The 14592-nt window shown below is 39.7% G+C and overlaps 1 protein-coding gene across 10 annotated transcripts in view; it reads left to right on the top strand.

Annotated features, from left to right (window-relative positions):
* Positions 1-14332, top strand: part of Tasp1 (taspase 1) — a 218374-nt gene extending 204042 nt beyond the window's left edge. For all 10 annotated transcript variants that reach the window (XM_034496124.2, XM_034496122.2, XM_076929842.1 and 7 more), the window contains one exon: positions 13359-14332. In XM_034496124.2, the coding sequence (XP_034352015.1) occupies positions 13359-13451 (93 nt within the window). In that variant the 3' untranslated portion in view covers positions 13452-14332. The remainder of the gene's footprint in view (positions 1-13358) is intronic.
* Positions 14333-14592: the final 260 nt, after the last annotated feature.

The following is a 14592-nucleotide window of genomic DNA, read 5'->3' as shown; positions in this document are numbered from 1 at the left end:
TAAGTAACCCCCATAGCATCACCATTTCACTAAGCTGCATTGGGGGAAGTCGTTTTGTTAGTCTGTTGTCTGTGCCTATCTGATAGGAACCTGAGAGAATGCAATGATCTTTCCTTTCTTTTGCCTGTGAAGCAATAGACAATGGTGTTTTGGTTTTTTGTTTACATGACAGTAAAGCTTTCTAATTTAAAATAAGGTATTTGCTTTTGTAATTGCAAACATTCAGGACCCCTCACCATTGATTTTTGTTTTGTAACAACTTTTATTACACTGTGTTGTTAAATAAGTGACAAGAATGAGCTCTTGTAAATAGAGGCATGTGGAAGGAAGTTCCAGTGGCCTCAGAGTAGGCATAGGTACGTCTCTTATCATTGAGCCTGTGTTGAAGTTAGGGTAGAATTTCAAGTCATGATGGGATTTCAGACAATAAATTTGGTCCTTACTGTTCCTTGTTCTTGATAACAACTAGAGCAGTCAACCTGTGAGTCTTGACCCTTTCAGATTAGAAAGACCCTTCACGGGAGTCACCTAAGACCATCAGAAGACATAGATATTTACATTAGGATTTATAACAGTAGCAAAATTACATTATGAAGTAGCAGTGGAAACTATTTTATGGTTGCGGGGGTCACCACAACAAGAGGAAACTATATTATTAAATGATCATAGCCTTAGGGAGGTTGAGAACCACTGGTCTAGATTTTAGATTGAAAGCTAGATTATAACCAAATCAGATTTTTACTTTCTTGAAGAAAACATAGAGTACCAAATTTTACATTGAAAAAATCATAAAAGTACACATTTTAAATTTTATATAAGGTATGGGTTGTGATTTTTATTCCTGTTGTTTCAGACTATAAGAGCAGAATATCTGATGATTCTGATACTGGCTTAGTGTGCACCAGCAACTGGTTGGATCCACACCATAGCCATTTCTGGTTGGTGAAGTCTTATACCTGGCCTGTAGACATTTAAGAGTGACCTTGGTTGTAGATTTTGAACTTCAGATCCAGTCTGTTATATAGAATACACAATTACCATTTTTATTAATTAATGATACTTATTAATTAATGATATTCCTTTTAGAATATCATGCAGTGTAGTTTTATTATATTCTTCCCCAACTCCTTCCTTATCTACCCTCTCCTTCTTTACCTTCCTACTCAACCAACTTCAAATAATCTCCTTAAAAATATTTTCAGACTAAGTGAAATTTTCCTTTTAGTGTCTTCTGTAGACATCAGTTTTATCAGTTCCTTTGTGGGTGTTGTTGTTGTTGTTTTGTTCCCCATGAAAAGGAGGGTTTTTTTGTTTCCCATGAAAAGGAATTTTCATGTTTTTCTTTCTTCTTCAGGCATTATTCATAGGTGTTAGAGTTTTGTTTGTTTGCTTGTGTGTGTGTGTGTGTGTGTGTGTGTGCATGTGCATATGTGTGTGGTATCCAAGATTTCTTTCATGTCTTGTCCTGGGATTTTTTAAGGTTAATGTTTGCTCTGATTGAATGAATGATCCTTCACCTTGTCCTTGAGACATATATTCTCTGTTCTGTTGATTCAGTTATGATACATTCTCTTATCCCCACCTCCACCAAGGGTTTTTTGTTTTGAGTTTTTTGTTTGTTTTGTTTTTTTTGTCTTGTTTTGTTTTGTTTGAGTTATATTTCATTTTATCTCTTCAGAGATTTTGGTTCATTTCTTAATTCCATTTTCATACCTTAAATTGTTTTCATTATTTCACTGAGTTGTTAATGTGGTCATAATCCTCCTTCAGGGATTTGTTTGTTCATATATTCTTTTGAGTTCTGTGAACATATTATAATTACTATGTTAAAAATCATTGTCCTTTACATTAGCTAAGTTGCATTCTCATGGAATAATACATAGGGTGCTAATTTCTATAGGAGATGTATTGTCTTGGTTCATAATGTTTGGTTTATGATGAGACATTAGTACCAGAAGTCAGGTTGTTGATAATAATTTCTGTTTTGCTTTCTGGTCTTGCCCTGGTTGTTTGGATTCTTATTTGCTCTTAGCCCAATTTGTCAGGTTGTAGTCTACCTGAATGGTGCTTGGTTTTCCATCTTGAAGCCACTCAGTGGTAGTGGGTAATCGGGTATGAGCGGTAGTCTCAGCTCTGCTATGGATAGGTGCAACTTCTGAGCCTAGGAATGAATCTGCTCTAAGCTTAAAAGACTCTCTCCACTGATCCTCAGAAGCTTGTAGAAGGTTTGTCAGGCTCTGTTGCTCATACTTGGACAGCAAGGTCTGCGGTTCTGAGTCATGCTGCACAGGATGCTGGTGCTGCAGTTCCTGTTGGACTCCAGGGAATACTGTTCCCAATCAGAGTGTAGGACGTGTTGTCTGATAGGTGAGCAGCAGTAGGTTCCAGCAGACTCTGTTGTGGTTCTGGTGCTGGCTGGTGGATGGGGGGGTTGATAAGCAGGGGAATGAACTACAATATGTTTTCATTCCAATATTATTCATTTAAAAATACTGTTTGTGACTGAAGAAAGGAGAGTAGGAGGGAGGATGAAGAAGAAGGGCCAAAGAGAGGGAACCGGGTAGAATGAGCATAAAGTGCATGAGTGACAGAAAGAAACCAACACTATGTACAGTGAACATATCCACTAAAGGGGCTTCTAAAGGATGTCAGGATGTCAAAATTGCCACACAAAGGTTATTTAAAAACAGACATTGGGCTGCTGCCTTTACTGTGGAAAAGATGAGCCAGAACCTCACATTTACAAACCCAAGAGGAACCTCTAATATCTGTGCAAGAGTTGGGATTAATTATACTTTAAGCTATAGGATGGGCCTTCCTATTAGCCATGAGGAGGTATGTCTGAGATACCAAGTCACTTACTAAGATATAAGCTGCAAAGTGGTGCAGCTGAGATGTAGACCCCAGGTTCTGGACTCCAGAGCTCACACTTTTAACCACTTACTTATTATAGGTAATTAAACTAGAGGTGCACACTTGTGAGTTTCAGCTTAAAGTGCTTTAAAAAGAGAAGAAAACTGGGTAAGCTCTCCAGAAGAGTGAATACAAATGAAAAGGAAGAGGCCTGGGTCCTGGACCTTTCCTAGTCTTGTACTGGGGAATGAGGAAGAACTAGCAAATGACTGTGAGATATTGTGGCCAGGGCCAGAAAGCAGAGAAAAGTTAGGTTCTCCTCAGTCCTGTGGGGATATTTCAGTTCACCCCGTTTGTGCTGAGGAATAGAGGAAGGACATAGTCACATCTTCCAAATAAGTACACTAGACTTCAGTCAACCTTAAGCTACCTGCCACATAATAAGAAAATAAAGAGAAGAGGGTGTCCATTCCTCATCCTGAGTTAGGCCCAGATCTGCAGAGAGCTACTCTGCTACTTCATGTTCTGTCCAGTTGTAGAATATATATACTGATTTTTGAATTTTAAAATTCATTAAAAAAATTTGTTCCTCTTTAAATACTTGGGGGAAAAAAGAGTAAAGGGTATTTTGAAAATGAGAACAAAGGGCCAGTAAGATGGCTCAGCCCTTTCCACCAGGCTTTATGACCTGAGTTTGATTTCCGAGGTCCCACATGGTAATAGGAGAGAACCAAGTCATGCAGATGTTCCTCTGGCGTCAACATCCACACCACGGCATGGGTTTATACATGCATGAGTGCTCATGAGAGGCACACTGAATATGTAAACGTAATATAAATATCAATCAGAATAAAGACTGTAAGGGATCTCAAGATCTCCATGCTTGCCGTTAATGTGACATAGCCTGTGTGGTATAGCCACCGACCAGCTCCTGTCTGCCCTTTCTGAGGCAGGGATGGCTTTGTTCCTCTGTGGCAGTGCAAGTCTATGTTCCAGGGTAGACTAGACACTGATGCTGCAGGTGGTGGTCAGTCTTAAGATTACTCTTAGAATGTTACTTCCCAAGGAGAAAGGGAAACAAACTTCTACTACTAATTGTGATTTTAGTTAGTTCTTAGTGGGGGTAATTAGGAAAAAAATCTATAACATGGATTCAAAGAGATTCTATTGACACAAAATTAGATAAATGGGCTTTTCAAATTGTTTTAAATAACATTTACAAGAGTATCCTAAGGGATGCCAGATTCAGAAAGGATCCTCAATATTGTCAAGTCAATTCTTTAACCTATAAGAATGTTAAATCTCAGAGAACTAGTGACCAGAGATTATCCACCCTACCAGCAGTGACTCATCCCTAGTTCTCTGAGTCTCAGGATCATTGTAACTTAGTTAAGATTTGTGGCAGTAGCTTTTCTAAGCAAGGCATATTGTAAAACTATTGTGCATGTGCCTATGCAGTTGAAGGTGTGGTCTCTAACTGAGCTAGATTTAGAACCCTTTGGGCTAGGGCATTGCAGGAATAAAAAGGCCTAAATTTGGAAGTTCAGACACATTCCCTCATGACAGTTTTTCCACTTCCTCTCTGACCATAAGCAAACCACAGTTTCATTGTCTTGCTCATTTTTTGAAGGAAAAAAAAATAGGTGTTGCATACATCTTTCTACTGGTGGTAGTATTTTAAGATTTCATTGACTCACAAGCTCCCTGGACACTACAATATTATGTAATTATAGGGATCTCTTATTTCTAGTAAGATTTCACAAAGGACTGATTTCTACATCCTATAAAGATAAATTGCCTTAGAGCAAGGCCCCTGTGTGTTTCATTCCTCTGACCCCTATTGAGAGTACAGAGTAAATATTTGGTAAATGGTAGAACGTTTTTTTTTTATCACCTTTAACAAAGGGAGTATTCATGATAAATCTCCATGTGAGTAGCATGGTAAGTTTACTGGAGGGGTTGCCACATTTTGTAGGCTGCTTCACAGGGCTTTCAAGTGAAAACAAGGGGGGAGGGTGGGGATTCCTGTGTGATGTTGAAACCAGAGCAGCGGTGGGACTGGGACTGCATGCTGTTCTCATCAAACAGCATTTTCATCTTATTTTAAGATTCTGTGGACAGGATTTTATATGCAAGAACAATAGACAGTTTTACCCTCTCTTTAGCCTTGTGTCAATGCTAACAATGGCATTTGCCATGATGCTGTCTCTGTGTTTCGCCCACATTTGCCCATGCATCTTTTATGCTATGGATACTTTGCATGTGGAGAATGAGGTAGGGAGGACATGCGGCAAAATGGCAAACATATGGCAATCATTCCTCATTTGTTGGTATGTCTGACTTGTTAGGTTAAGCTTAGGAATAAAACAATATCTTCATATTGCTGCAGCCTTTTTTTTTACTTTTAAGAAAATGATAGCATTTTTGTATTTATTAATAGGATAAATAAAATCTAAATGAAGTTAGTATCATAGGGTGTTAAAACACTGGGTTCTGGGGCTAGAGAAATTGCTCAGTGATTAAGAACACTGATTGTTCTTCCTGAGTTCAATTCCCGGCAGACAAATAGCAGCTCACAGCAATCTAAAACTCCATTGCTAGGGGATCCAGTGGCCGCTTCTGGTATCCATGGGTATCAGACATTCATGTAGTACATAAGCACACATGCAGACAAAATAAAATAGTAAGAATAAGAAAAACCCAAGTGCTGTAGGAATCATCACCCAGTTCTTTCTTGTTTTACATTGTTTAGTATCTATTCTCACAAATGTTCTGAGTCAACAATAATTCCATGTTTCAACCTGCTAATAGTGAGTTCTTATTCTATAAGATCTACACACCATTTTAGACTGCATTAAGAAGGTTAATGTGCAGTTGTCAGCTGGTAAAGTACATCTGCTTTCATGATGAGGTCTGATGTCTAAACTATTTTTAGTTAACTACATTCTGAGGTTTAATGCCGCACACAAAGAATGCTCAGAATATACTTACTCACAAGTCATGTCTCCTTGAAAGACGGCTCTTGAAAGAGATGGGCAGGAACCAGTGGGGGTGGTAGTGTCTCCTGCTTCAACTCATTAAGAGACAGGAGGGAAAAGGAAGCCCACAATAGAGGCATGCTAACAAAAGCTAACCAGACACAGCTTCCCCACGCCTTTCTCTCTGTAGGTGCTTTAAAAATGTCTATCATGTTTATGCCAGCAAAAGAATACAGAGAGTGACTGTTACTGGGTCAAGTATATATTGACTATGTTGGACCTGGAGACAGGATTAAACAGGAAGTTGTTGCACAAGACCAGCACCCTGAATTCAATCCCCAGAGCCATGTTAGGGTGAAGGAGTAGGATGAGTACAGAAGGTGACCTCTGACCTCTCTCCATATTTGTGCTGTGGCTTACCTCACCCTCCACACACCATCAGTACTTTTTTCTTCTTATTGTTTTAAAAATGTGACTACGTTACATTAGCCTGTAGTACAGTCTCAATGAGCCAAATTTATGTTGCTCAAGTAGCAGAGTGGGAAACACAGAAGAGAAGCTTAACTTGTGTTTAAATGAGTTGTTAGTCTATAAACATACATATTGTTCCAGGTTATATTTTGAAAGTTCATGTGGCACTATCATTATATGAGAAAAATAGAAGTCCTAGGACTCGACAATTTAAAAATAAAGAAGATTTAACAAGACATGACAAAGAGGAAGGGAGTATCTTTATCTCCAGGAGGACATGGCAATGAAAAACTGGGCTTGTCAACTACCCACATCTTATCAAGCTAGAATCCTGCATTCCAGAAGAAAAACACACATGCAATCTAGTTTGTCTTAGTGTTTTTCAAACTTCTCCTGCTGTTGAATTCATCTGTATTTAATAAAAGCAACAACCCAACAGATACACAATGTTTTCTCATTGGCACCTTAAGGATTGGCCTGCACATAATAGGAGTTCAGTATATATGTTAAGTGAATGAAGAATTCTTAAACAAAAGGTAGGGGAAGGGCATGGAAGGTAAGATAGCCTGAATGATAATTGCAAATATATTTAAAACTTCCTAATTTTTATATTTTAGTGGTTTTGATTACAGAAATAAGAGTGCTTTATTTTGAGGATGTTATATAAATGAAATAATTATGATACTAAAGTTGCAGACTCTCAATAAAAACTTGACCATGACTTTGGTTGCCAGTGCCTCTAATTCTGTCTGGAACACCTAGGTCCAAGAGAGGACAACTAAAATAAAATAAAATAAATAAATAAAAGGAATGGATGAAGTCAGGTGATACTATTATTAGTATATTTTATATCAATCTTGGGAAATATATAGACTTTCATTTTATTGAAAGTCTGCAACTTCAGTATCTTAGTTATTTCATTTATATAACAAAATTATCCTATTCTGTGCAGTCTGTCCTTCAGGTGCCAATGAGGAAACTATACAGGCTGACAAAGCTTCCTGTCCTCATGGAGCTTGTTTTCCAGGAGACACAGGTGCTGATTGACTAAGCAATTACAGATTGGCTTGATAATGATAAAGTTGTGTGTACTACTGAAGCAGAACTCAGTATGGGTGGCCTGGATGATCTTCCTAGAGAAGGTAGCTTTTGAGCAAAGATCTGGCAGAAATGAGCAAGAGGTATACACCAATGGTAAAGGAAAAACTTAGCAGTGAGAAAAACACATGGTCCTGATGCAGGCATATGCTGTGTGGTTGAGGAGCAGCCAGAAGGCAAGTGGGCAGGGAGAGGAATAGGGCAAAGGAGAGAGCTGGAGACACTTGAGCTTAAGAGTTAGTGGAGACTGAAGCCTAGGGCGTACTGCTGGCTTTAACCTTGTCATTTCAAAGCCTCTAGAGATTGTGTTCTGAATTCTGTCTCCCAGAATTTGTACTTTTGTAATGGTTGGTTGTAGCGCACAGCCTTGCCGATAAGGAGAACGCCACACTCAGGATTCTTCTGACAGCATTTATTGAACAGCTCTTCAATATGGTGAGGTGGAGGGAAGGACGCCGAGCTCAGAAAGCCCGCTGCTTAAATAGAGCTTTGGGAGATGTGCAGATCCCTCATTGGCTCAAATCTTTCATCCAATTGTCATACTCGGTTTTTGCGCCATGAGCAGGCGCATTCTCAAGTAAAGCTTCTGTGAAGAACCAGGAAGCAGAAGCCTGCGCCATCTTGTAATGGCGAATGCGGCTCCTCACATCTCCCCCTTCCTTATTAAACTGCAACAACAATCGAGGGCTGTTAGGTTGCCGATCTAGCCCACCGTTCTACCGATAGGCGTTCAAGGCAGTTAAACAGTACGAGACCCTCCACACCTTTTATCCCGTGCAATGGGAACCTGAGCCCCGGGAAGTGTGGAGGACCACCACTAGGATACCTGGTGCAATGGGAACATGAGCCCTCAGGATATCCTGTTAAGTGATGGTGTCTCATTGTTTAAGCAGATTCAACCAGGCTTGAGGGGATGTTCCCTGCTCCACGGCAAGCAATGCTTGCGTGATCACCACCTTATCCTTTTGATGTTGTTGTTTGAATTTGCAGAGCAACCAGAGGGTAAGCAGCACTCCCCCAAAGATCATGCAGCCAAATAACCCTACCCCCACCCATTCCTTAAAGTAAGAAAAGACTGAAGAGATCCACGAGGAGAATCCCTGGGTCAGGGAGAAATCCAAGCAAGTCAAGCTGAACATGGGTGTTGAGATATTAGAAGAGGGATGAGGGGAAGGGTAAATTGAAAGCATCTGAAGTCTGTCTTAACTGCATCCAGCTGGAAGTCTTGGGCATCAGTAAACATGCAGGTGATAAGATTCATTCTCCAAAGCTGTGTATTCTGCAATATACAAATCTCAAAACAAGTTTTAGTATCTAGATAATTATTTTGATTCTCTGGAATCTAGTGTTCTGGAGGCCTACCTCTGTCATGTCTGATCCATATAATTCTGGAAGACATAACTACTACCTTAATGACCTCTTCAGAAAACACATAGAAAAACCTTTTTTTCCAAATTAACCTTTCCTTAAGCCAGTAACCAGAAAAACCTTTACATTGAGTTTTTATCCAGAAAAATATTATACAACTCAGAATCACACCCATTTTGAAAGTTAAATCAATTAACATTATCATTCTGTTTAGCTCTCTGTCTAGAGCAGCCTTCTATTTATTCCTCGCATCTTTAAAGCCTTTTTCATCTGTTTTTACTCACTTATTTCTTGCCCCATTTTTGTTACTATACAATCACCTTTGTTTCACTTCCGAATTCAGCCAGCTCCGTCAGTCGACTAGTTCTCCAGCGCAGGAGTGAGGATGACCGCTTCCAATTCCCGTGGTGTCCTTCACTGTATCCCGCTTACTGGAGCTCTAACATTGAGGCTCTGTCCAAATTAGCCTTTCCTTCTTAGTTTTCTTCTCTATCCTAGTTTTCTTTTCTATTTTATTAGTAGTGCTCTCTCCCTTTTCTGCTTCTGATAGGCTATCTTGTTGTTAAGCCAAACAAGATCCACCATACCTTGCAGAAAAGCGTCTAGACTCTCCACGCAGCCAGTTCTGAATCCTCTGCGAGCCAACAGGGTCCTTCGTGACTGGTCAAAACTCCAAGACGTTCGGCTCCGCCCAGGTTTCGGTACCAAATGTAGCGCACAGCCTCGCCGATAAGGAGAACGCCACACTCAGGATTCTTCTGACAGCATTTATTGAATAGCTCTTCAAGATGGTGAAAAGGGGAAGGATGCCGAGCTCAGAAAGCCCGCTGCTTAAATAGAGCTTTGGGAGACGTGCAGATCCCTCATTGGCTCAAATCTCTCATCCAATTGTCATACTCGGTTTTCGCGCCATGCGCAGGCGCATTCTCAAGTAAAGCTTCCGTGAAGAACCAGGAAGCAGAAGCCTGTGCCATCTTTTAATGGTGAATGCGGCTCCTCACAGTTGGTCACTTCTGTTATGTAGTAGGACTGTCTTCTGTCTTTCCAACAGTGTCCCATGCTGTGAGAAGATAGTTTGTCAGAAACTTGCTTTCTGGGGCATCTAAGTCTGATGAATTGATAGTTAAGCACACTCTCAACTCTTGGTTACATGATAATCTTTAAATTATGCTTTATATTTTGTGCCAGGCTGTGTGTTTGTTAAAACAGCAATATTTTACATTTATTGAGACATGTTTTCTTTGTATTTACTGTCTCATATAGTCCTTATCAGCTTTATGATGAATGTTACTCTCAGATTCATCAGTGTGGAAGCCTAAAGAAGTTAAATAACCAACAGTGTTGGAATACTAGGTGCAGAGTCCTGGCTTGTATAGTTAAGAGAACAGAAGCTGCTATAAAAAGCAAACCTCCAAGGACATAATTACTTAAGCATAATAGAAATATATTTCTCATTCATAGAAGATGAGACATTGAGGTTCCTGATTGGCAAAATGCTCCCTCCAAGTACTGATATGGAAGTTCTAGGCCCCTATCTTCACAACCATCAAGATCATACAAAGCTGATAGAGACTAGGGTGCAAGATCTTCACCAAGCCTTGTGATGATACATTTCAAACAGTCCACTGCCCTGTCATGAAGCAATACCTCACTGCTAAGGAGGCTGGTTTATCTAGAAGAAAAAGATACAGCCAGGAACCCAAAGCATTCTGAATCTTCACACAGCCTTGTGATGCCTGTGTAGATTTTTGTGTATTTCGTACACTTATTTAGTGAGTGAGTGGGGAGTGCGTCTGCATTGTGGTTGGAAATGCTAGTTTATGAGTGTTTCCACTGCCAGCTGTGTTCCCTGTGTCCCTGTGTCTACTTGTAAATACCTGCCTCGCTTTAACTGTAGTGTCTTAACTGGAGTTTTCTACAATAAAAAGAAAAGAAAGACCAAGCCCCAGAATTGCAAAAGCAGTATGCAAAGTATTTCTGCGGGATCATTTTTATTGTTAGCCTAGATAAGTTTCTAACTCCACCAAGCAGAGTAATGACTTAATAATCATCCTCTGACTATTGTGGAGGATCTCAAGTCTAAAAGGGGAACTGCAGTTGTGTGTGGAGAGGCAGAGAATCAAAACATAATGACTAAATAAAGCCTATGTGACTTTTAAAATTAAACCATGTGCTTAAAATTAAATCATGTGTTTGTAGCTTTTCTAAAAACTACAGTTCAGGCACCAATGTGTTCCTAAAAGATTTTAAAGTCGTGTTCTCTTTGTATTAGATATCAAGTGATTAAATTCTTTTGTTTAAAATATCCGTTTGGAATCCTGGTGCTGAATGTATTTGGACTTGTAAGGAGCTACAGTCCTGACCATATTGGCTTTGAACATCTAGTCAGCTTATCTACAAGGCGTACAAGCTGCTCCTCAACAGCAAAATTCTGTCTGCTGCTGGGGCATTTGCAAGAAACACTGCAGCTGTGCAGTCACAATGCCAATATCATTGTAAATCCTGTAATTGCAAAGTCTGCCTAGACTAAGTGGTGATTTAGGCAAGAGAGAATTGTAGAAAGTTCACTCTTTAAATCAAGTTTTCTAGTTAACTACTTTATCTCGTTGAGTATTTCTATTGTACACAAGTTGCTCAATTTATGCAAATCTAATTGTGCATTTGTAGCATTTTGCTTATGTATTATTATTGAACATCTCTAGAACTTTCTCCTCCCACCCCCTTTAACCTTCCTAACTTTCCTTGATCCTTTGTGACTTAACTCAGCTTGTTTATGTGTACTGCTGTTGTAAACTTCAGTTAGGAGTGGCAGCATTACAGGGACCCTGGACTGGCCATGTGTACTTTTTGAAGCCAGAGATATATCAAGTCCTGCAGTTCCCACAGTGCAGTATTTTGCTTCTTCCAGGTCAGGATCTTCATCTTGGTCAACAGGAAATCTGTTCCTTTCAATTTGTTCAATTTGTAGGCTGTTTGGCTGTATTGTTGTTCTTTAATGGCATCAACTAATTTATTCTCTTAAGCCTCTGAAGCCTGATGTCTCAGTGACTTTCATATGATTCTCTTGAAAGTCTGAAGACAGATTTTCCTGTAAGTCCCTCTATTTAAACTAACCTCAAAACATTCCAATCTGTTCATAAGGAGACAGTAAAGATATATTTCTTCTATAGAGATCTGCATCATAAATTAATTCCTTGTTAGCCCTTGTCTTAGTTAGAGTTACTGTTACTCCAGTGAAACCCCATGACCAAAAGCAAGGTTTTGTGGGGAGAGGTTTATTTGGCTCACACTTCCATATCGGTTCATCATCAAAGGAAGTCAGGCCCGGAACCTGGAAGCAGGAGCTAATGGGCGCCCCACAGAGAGGTTCTGCTTACTTGCTTACTCATCATGCTTTGCTCAGCCTGCTTTCTTATAGAAACCAGGAATGTTAGCCCACGGATGGCACTGTCCACTATGGGCTGCGCCTGGCCATATCAGTCACTAATTTTAAAAATGCCTTACAGCCTGATCTTGTAGAAGCGTTGTCTCAGCTGAGGTTCGATCCTTTCAGATGACTTTAGTCTATGTTAGACTAACATAGAAAATTGCCAGTTTTACAATTACTCTAGCCAAATAGAAAACTATCATTTCTGTGTGTGCTCTCTCTCCCCTCTCCCCTTTCTCTCTGTAAATATTGTTAATACATTATATAACATAGAATTCATCCTGTGCATCAGTCTTAACTGGCTGTGAGGCACTGAGTAATCCACATTGTTAGGAACTTGTCACTTCACCCATCTCCAGAACTTTTTCATCTTCCCAAACTGGAAGCCTGTGTCTATTATACATTACTCCATCCCCACCCTATTCCTTTCTCTTCGCCTCTGACAGCTACTGTTCTAACTTCTAATATTTATGAATTTGAATATGGGTACCACAATGTAAGTAGAACCTACTATCTTAGCTGTTTGATATCTGGCTTATTTTACTTAAGTTAATGTTGTCAAGGTTTATTCATGTTCTTCATGTCCCTGCGTTTTTAAGGCTGAGTAATATTGTATATTCCACACTCTGTTCAGCCAGTGATAGACACCTGGCCTGTTTCCATCTTGTGGCTGTTGTGGGCAATGCCTCTATGAAGATTGAACATTAATTTGCACACATTGGTGTAGAGCTGTCTACCTTCAGTTTGTGAAGTGGGTTATATATATATATATATAATTGGTGTTGTTAGATCATTTCTGTCTTTAAATTTGTAGGAACCTACTGCAGTGATGTTTCTGCTTTATGCCTAGCTCTTGAGGCTGCCTGCCTGTTTTGATGACAGGTAGATGGTAATAGGAATTAGAGAGTACTAGCACTGTTCTGTGCTGTTGTGTGTTAGTGTCTCTGTCACCTCTGCATCCCTACGAGCTGGTGTTTGCATGTAGTGGATGTCCAGTAAGCATCCCTGAGCAATTTAAACAAACAGAACATGACACCCCTCCATGTTGCCACCATTACAGCTGGGGGACACTCAGAAGAACAACAAAGACATGGTGTTCTGAGTTGGCTCCACAGTAGGGACTCTGCTAGCATCTCTGACGCTCTCTTTCTCTTCCTTTGCAGACTCATATTTCAAGACTCCCTCCTGGTGCTGTGGCAGGACAGTCTGTGGCAATTGAAGGAGGGGTTTGCCGCCTGGAGAGCCCTGTGAACTGACTCCATAGGCTGAATATGAAGTGTCTGAGAGGCATTTCTGAGCCTGAGCTTTGGGGTGTTTAATTGAAGTTGGATGTTTTATCTTCCTTGTTTTGTAATTCTTATTGCAACCTCGGGCACTGCTTGGGACACTTAAGTGCTGCTATACTTAGTGCTGGTTGACACTCGAGTCTTAGATGGGTGAGCGGAAGCATGTGTGGGTGTGTATCCGTGTGCAGTGTGTGTGCTTGCTTCTCCCTGATAGGATAAGTTCTCCTCAAGTGCAACCTATGAACGAGAATGATTAAATCTTTACAAAATGTGTGCTTTAACTGTTTACAAGTAAACCTAAAGTTGTAGAAAACTTTTTATTTCTTCAAGAGGTACCAACTATGGTTGATACAATGTGTCTGAACTAAAGAGTGAATCTACTTGTTTAACTGACTTGACCTTGATTGTAGTTCATTTAATAACAGTAATCAGTAATATGGTATCAGTTTAAGTGGATGGTGCAGTAACTTAAACTGTTGTTCGCATCCCTCATACAGGGCATTTTTCCTTGAACATAGAATGGTTTCAGTGAAACCATTCTAGCAGAGAATTAAAGTCATAACCTTTTAAAGTAATGGTCTTATTGATAAGGTTTGTGCTTCTTTCCTGAGCTATTTGAAGCTTAAGTATTGCATAGCTTTTCGCCGTGTGTACTATATTATGAAAGAATATGTAAAGAGAGTGTTCAGTAACACACAGGTTTAATTTGTGTATAATGGAATATTATTTACAATGTAACACTGTAAATAAGAAAGCAAAAGTTTATGGGGAAAATTCAATATAATCTTTGTTTCTTGTTTAAATATATTTTTAAGATAAAGGTACAAAAATAAAAGAAGCATATTCCTGGGTGTGGTGTGTGACAACTTGTCTCCGACTAATCTTTTGAATCCTAAACTGGTGACTTCTGTTTATTTTTTCACAGAAAACTTCTTGCAGGTCTTGCTAGCCCAGCCCCATGAAGGTACAACCAACACTAGCGAGAGGAAAGTCACTTAAGGTGACTGAAGGCTCAGTATAGAAACACCTACAGTTTCCGCTGCAACTTGATATAAATAACAAAGGGAAGGAGCAGGAACACACTGCTTTGAAAAGTTGTAGTGGCAGCTGA

This window comes from Arvicanthis niloticus, chromosome 2 (genome assembly GCF_011762505.2).
Source record: "Arvicanthis niloticus isolate mArvNil1 chromosome 2, mArvNil1.pat.X, whole genome shotgun sequence".
Classification (NCBI taxonomy): Eukaryota; Metazoa; Chordata; class Mammalia; order Rodentia; family Muridae; genus Arvicanthis; species Arvicanthis niloticus.
The sequence above is the reverse complement of the archived record's forward strand: the minus strand, read 5'-3'. Positions and strand labels throughout refer to the sequence as shown.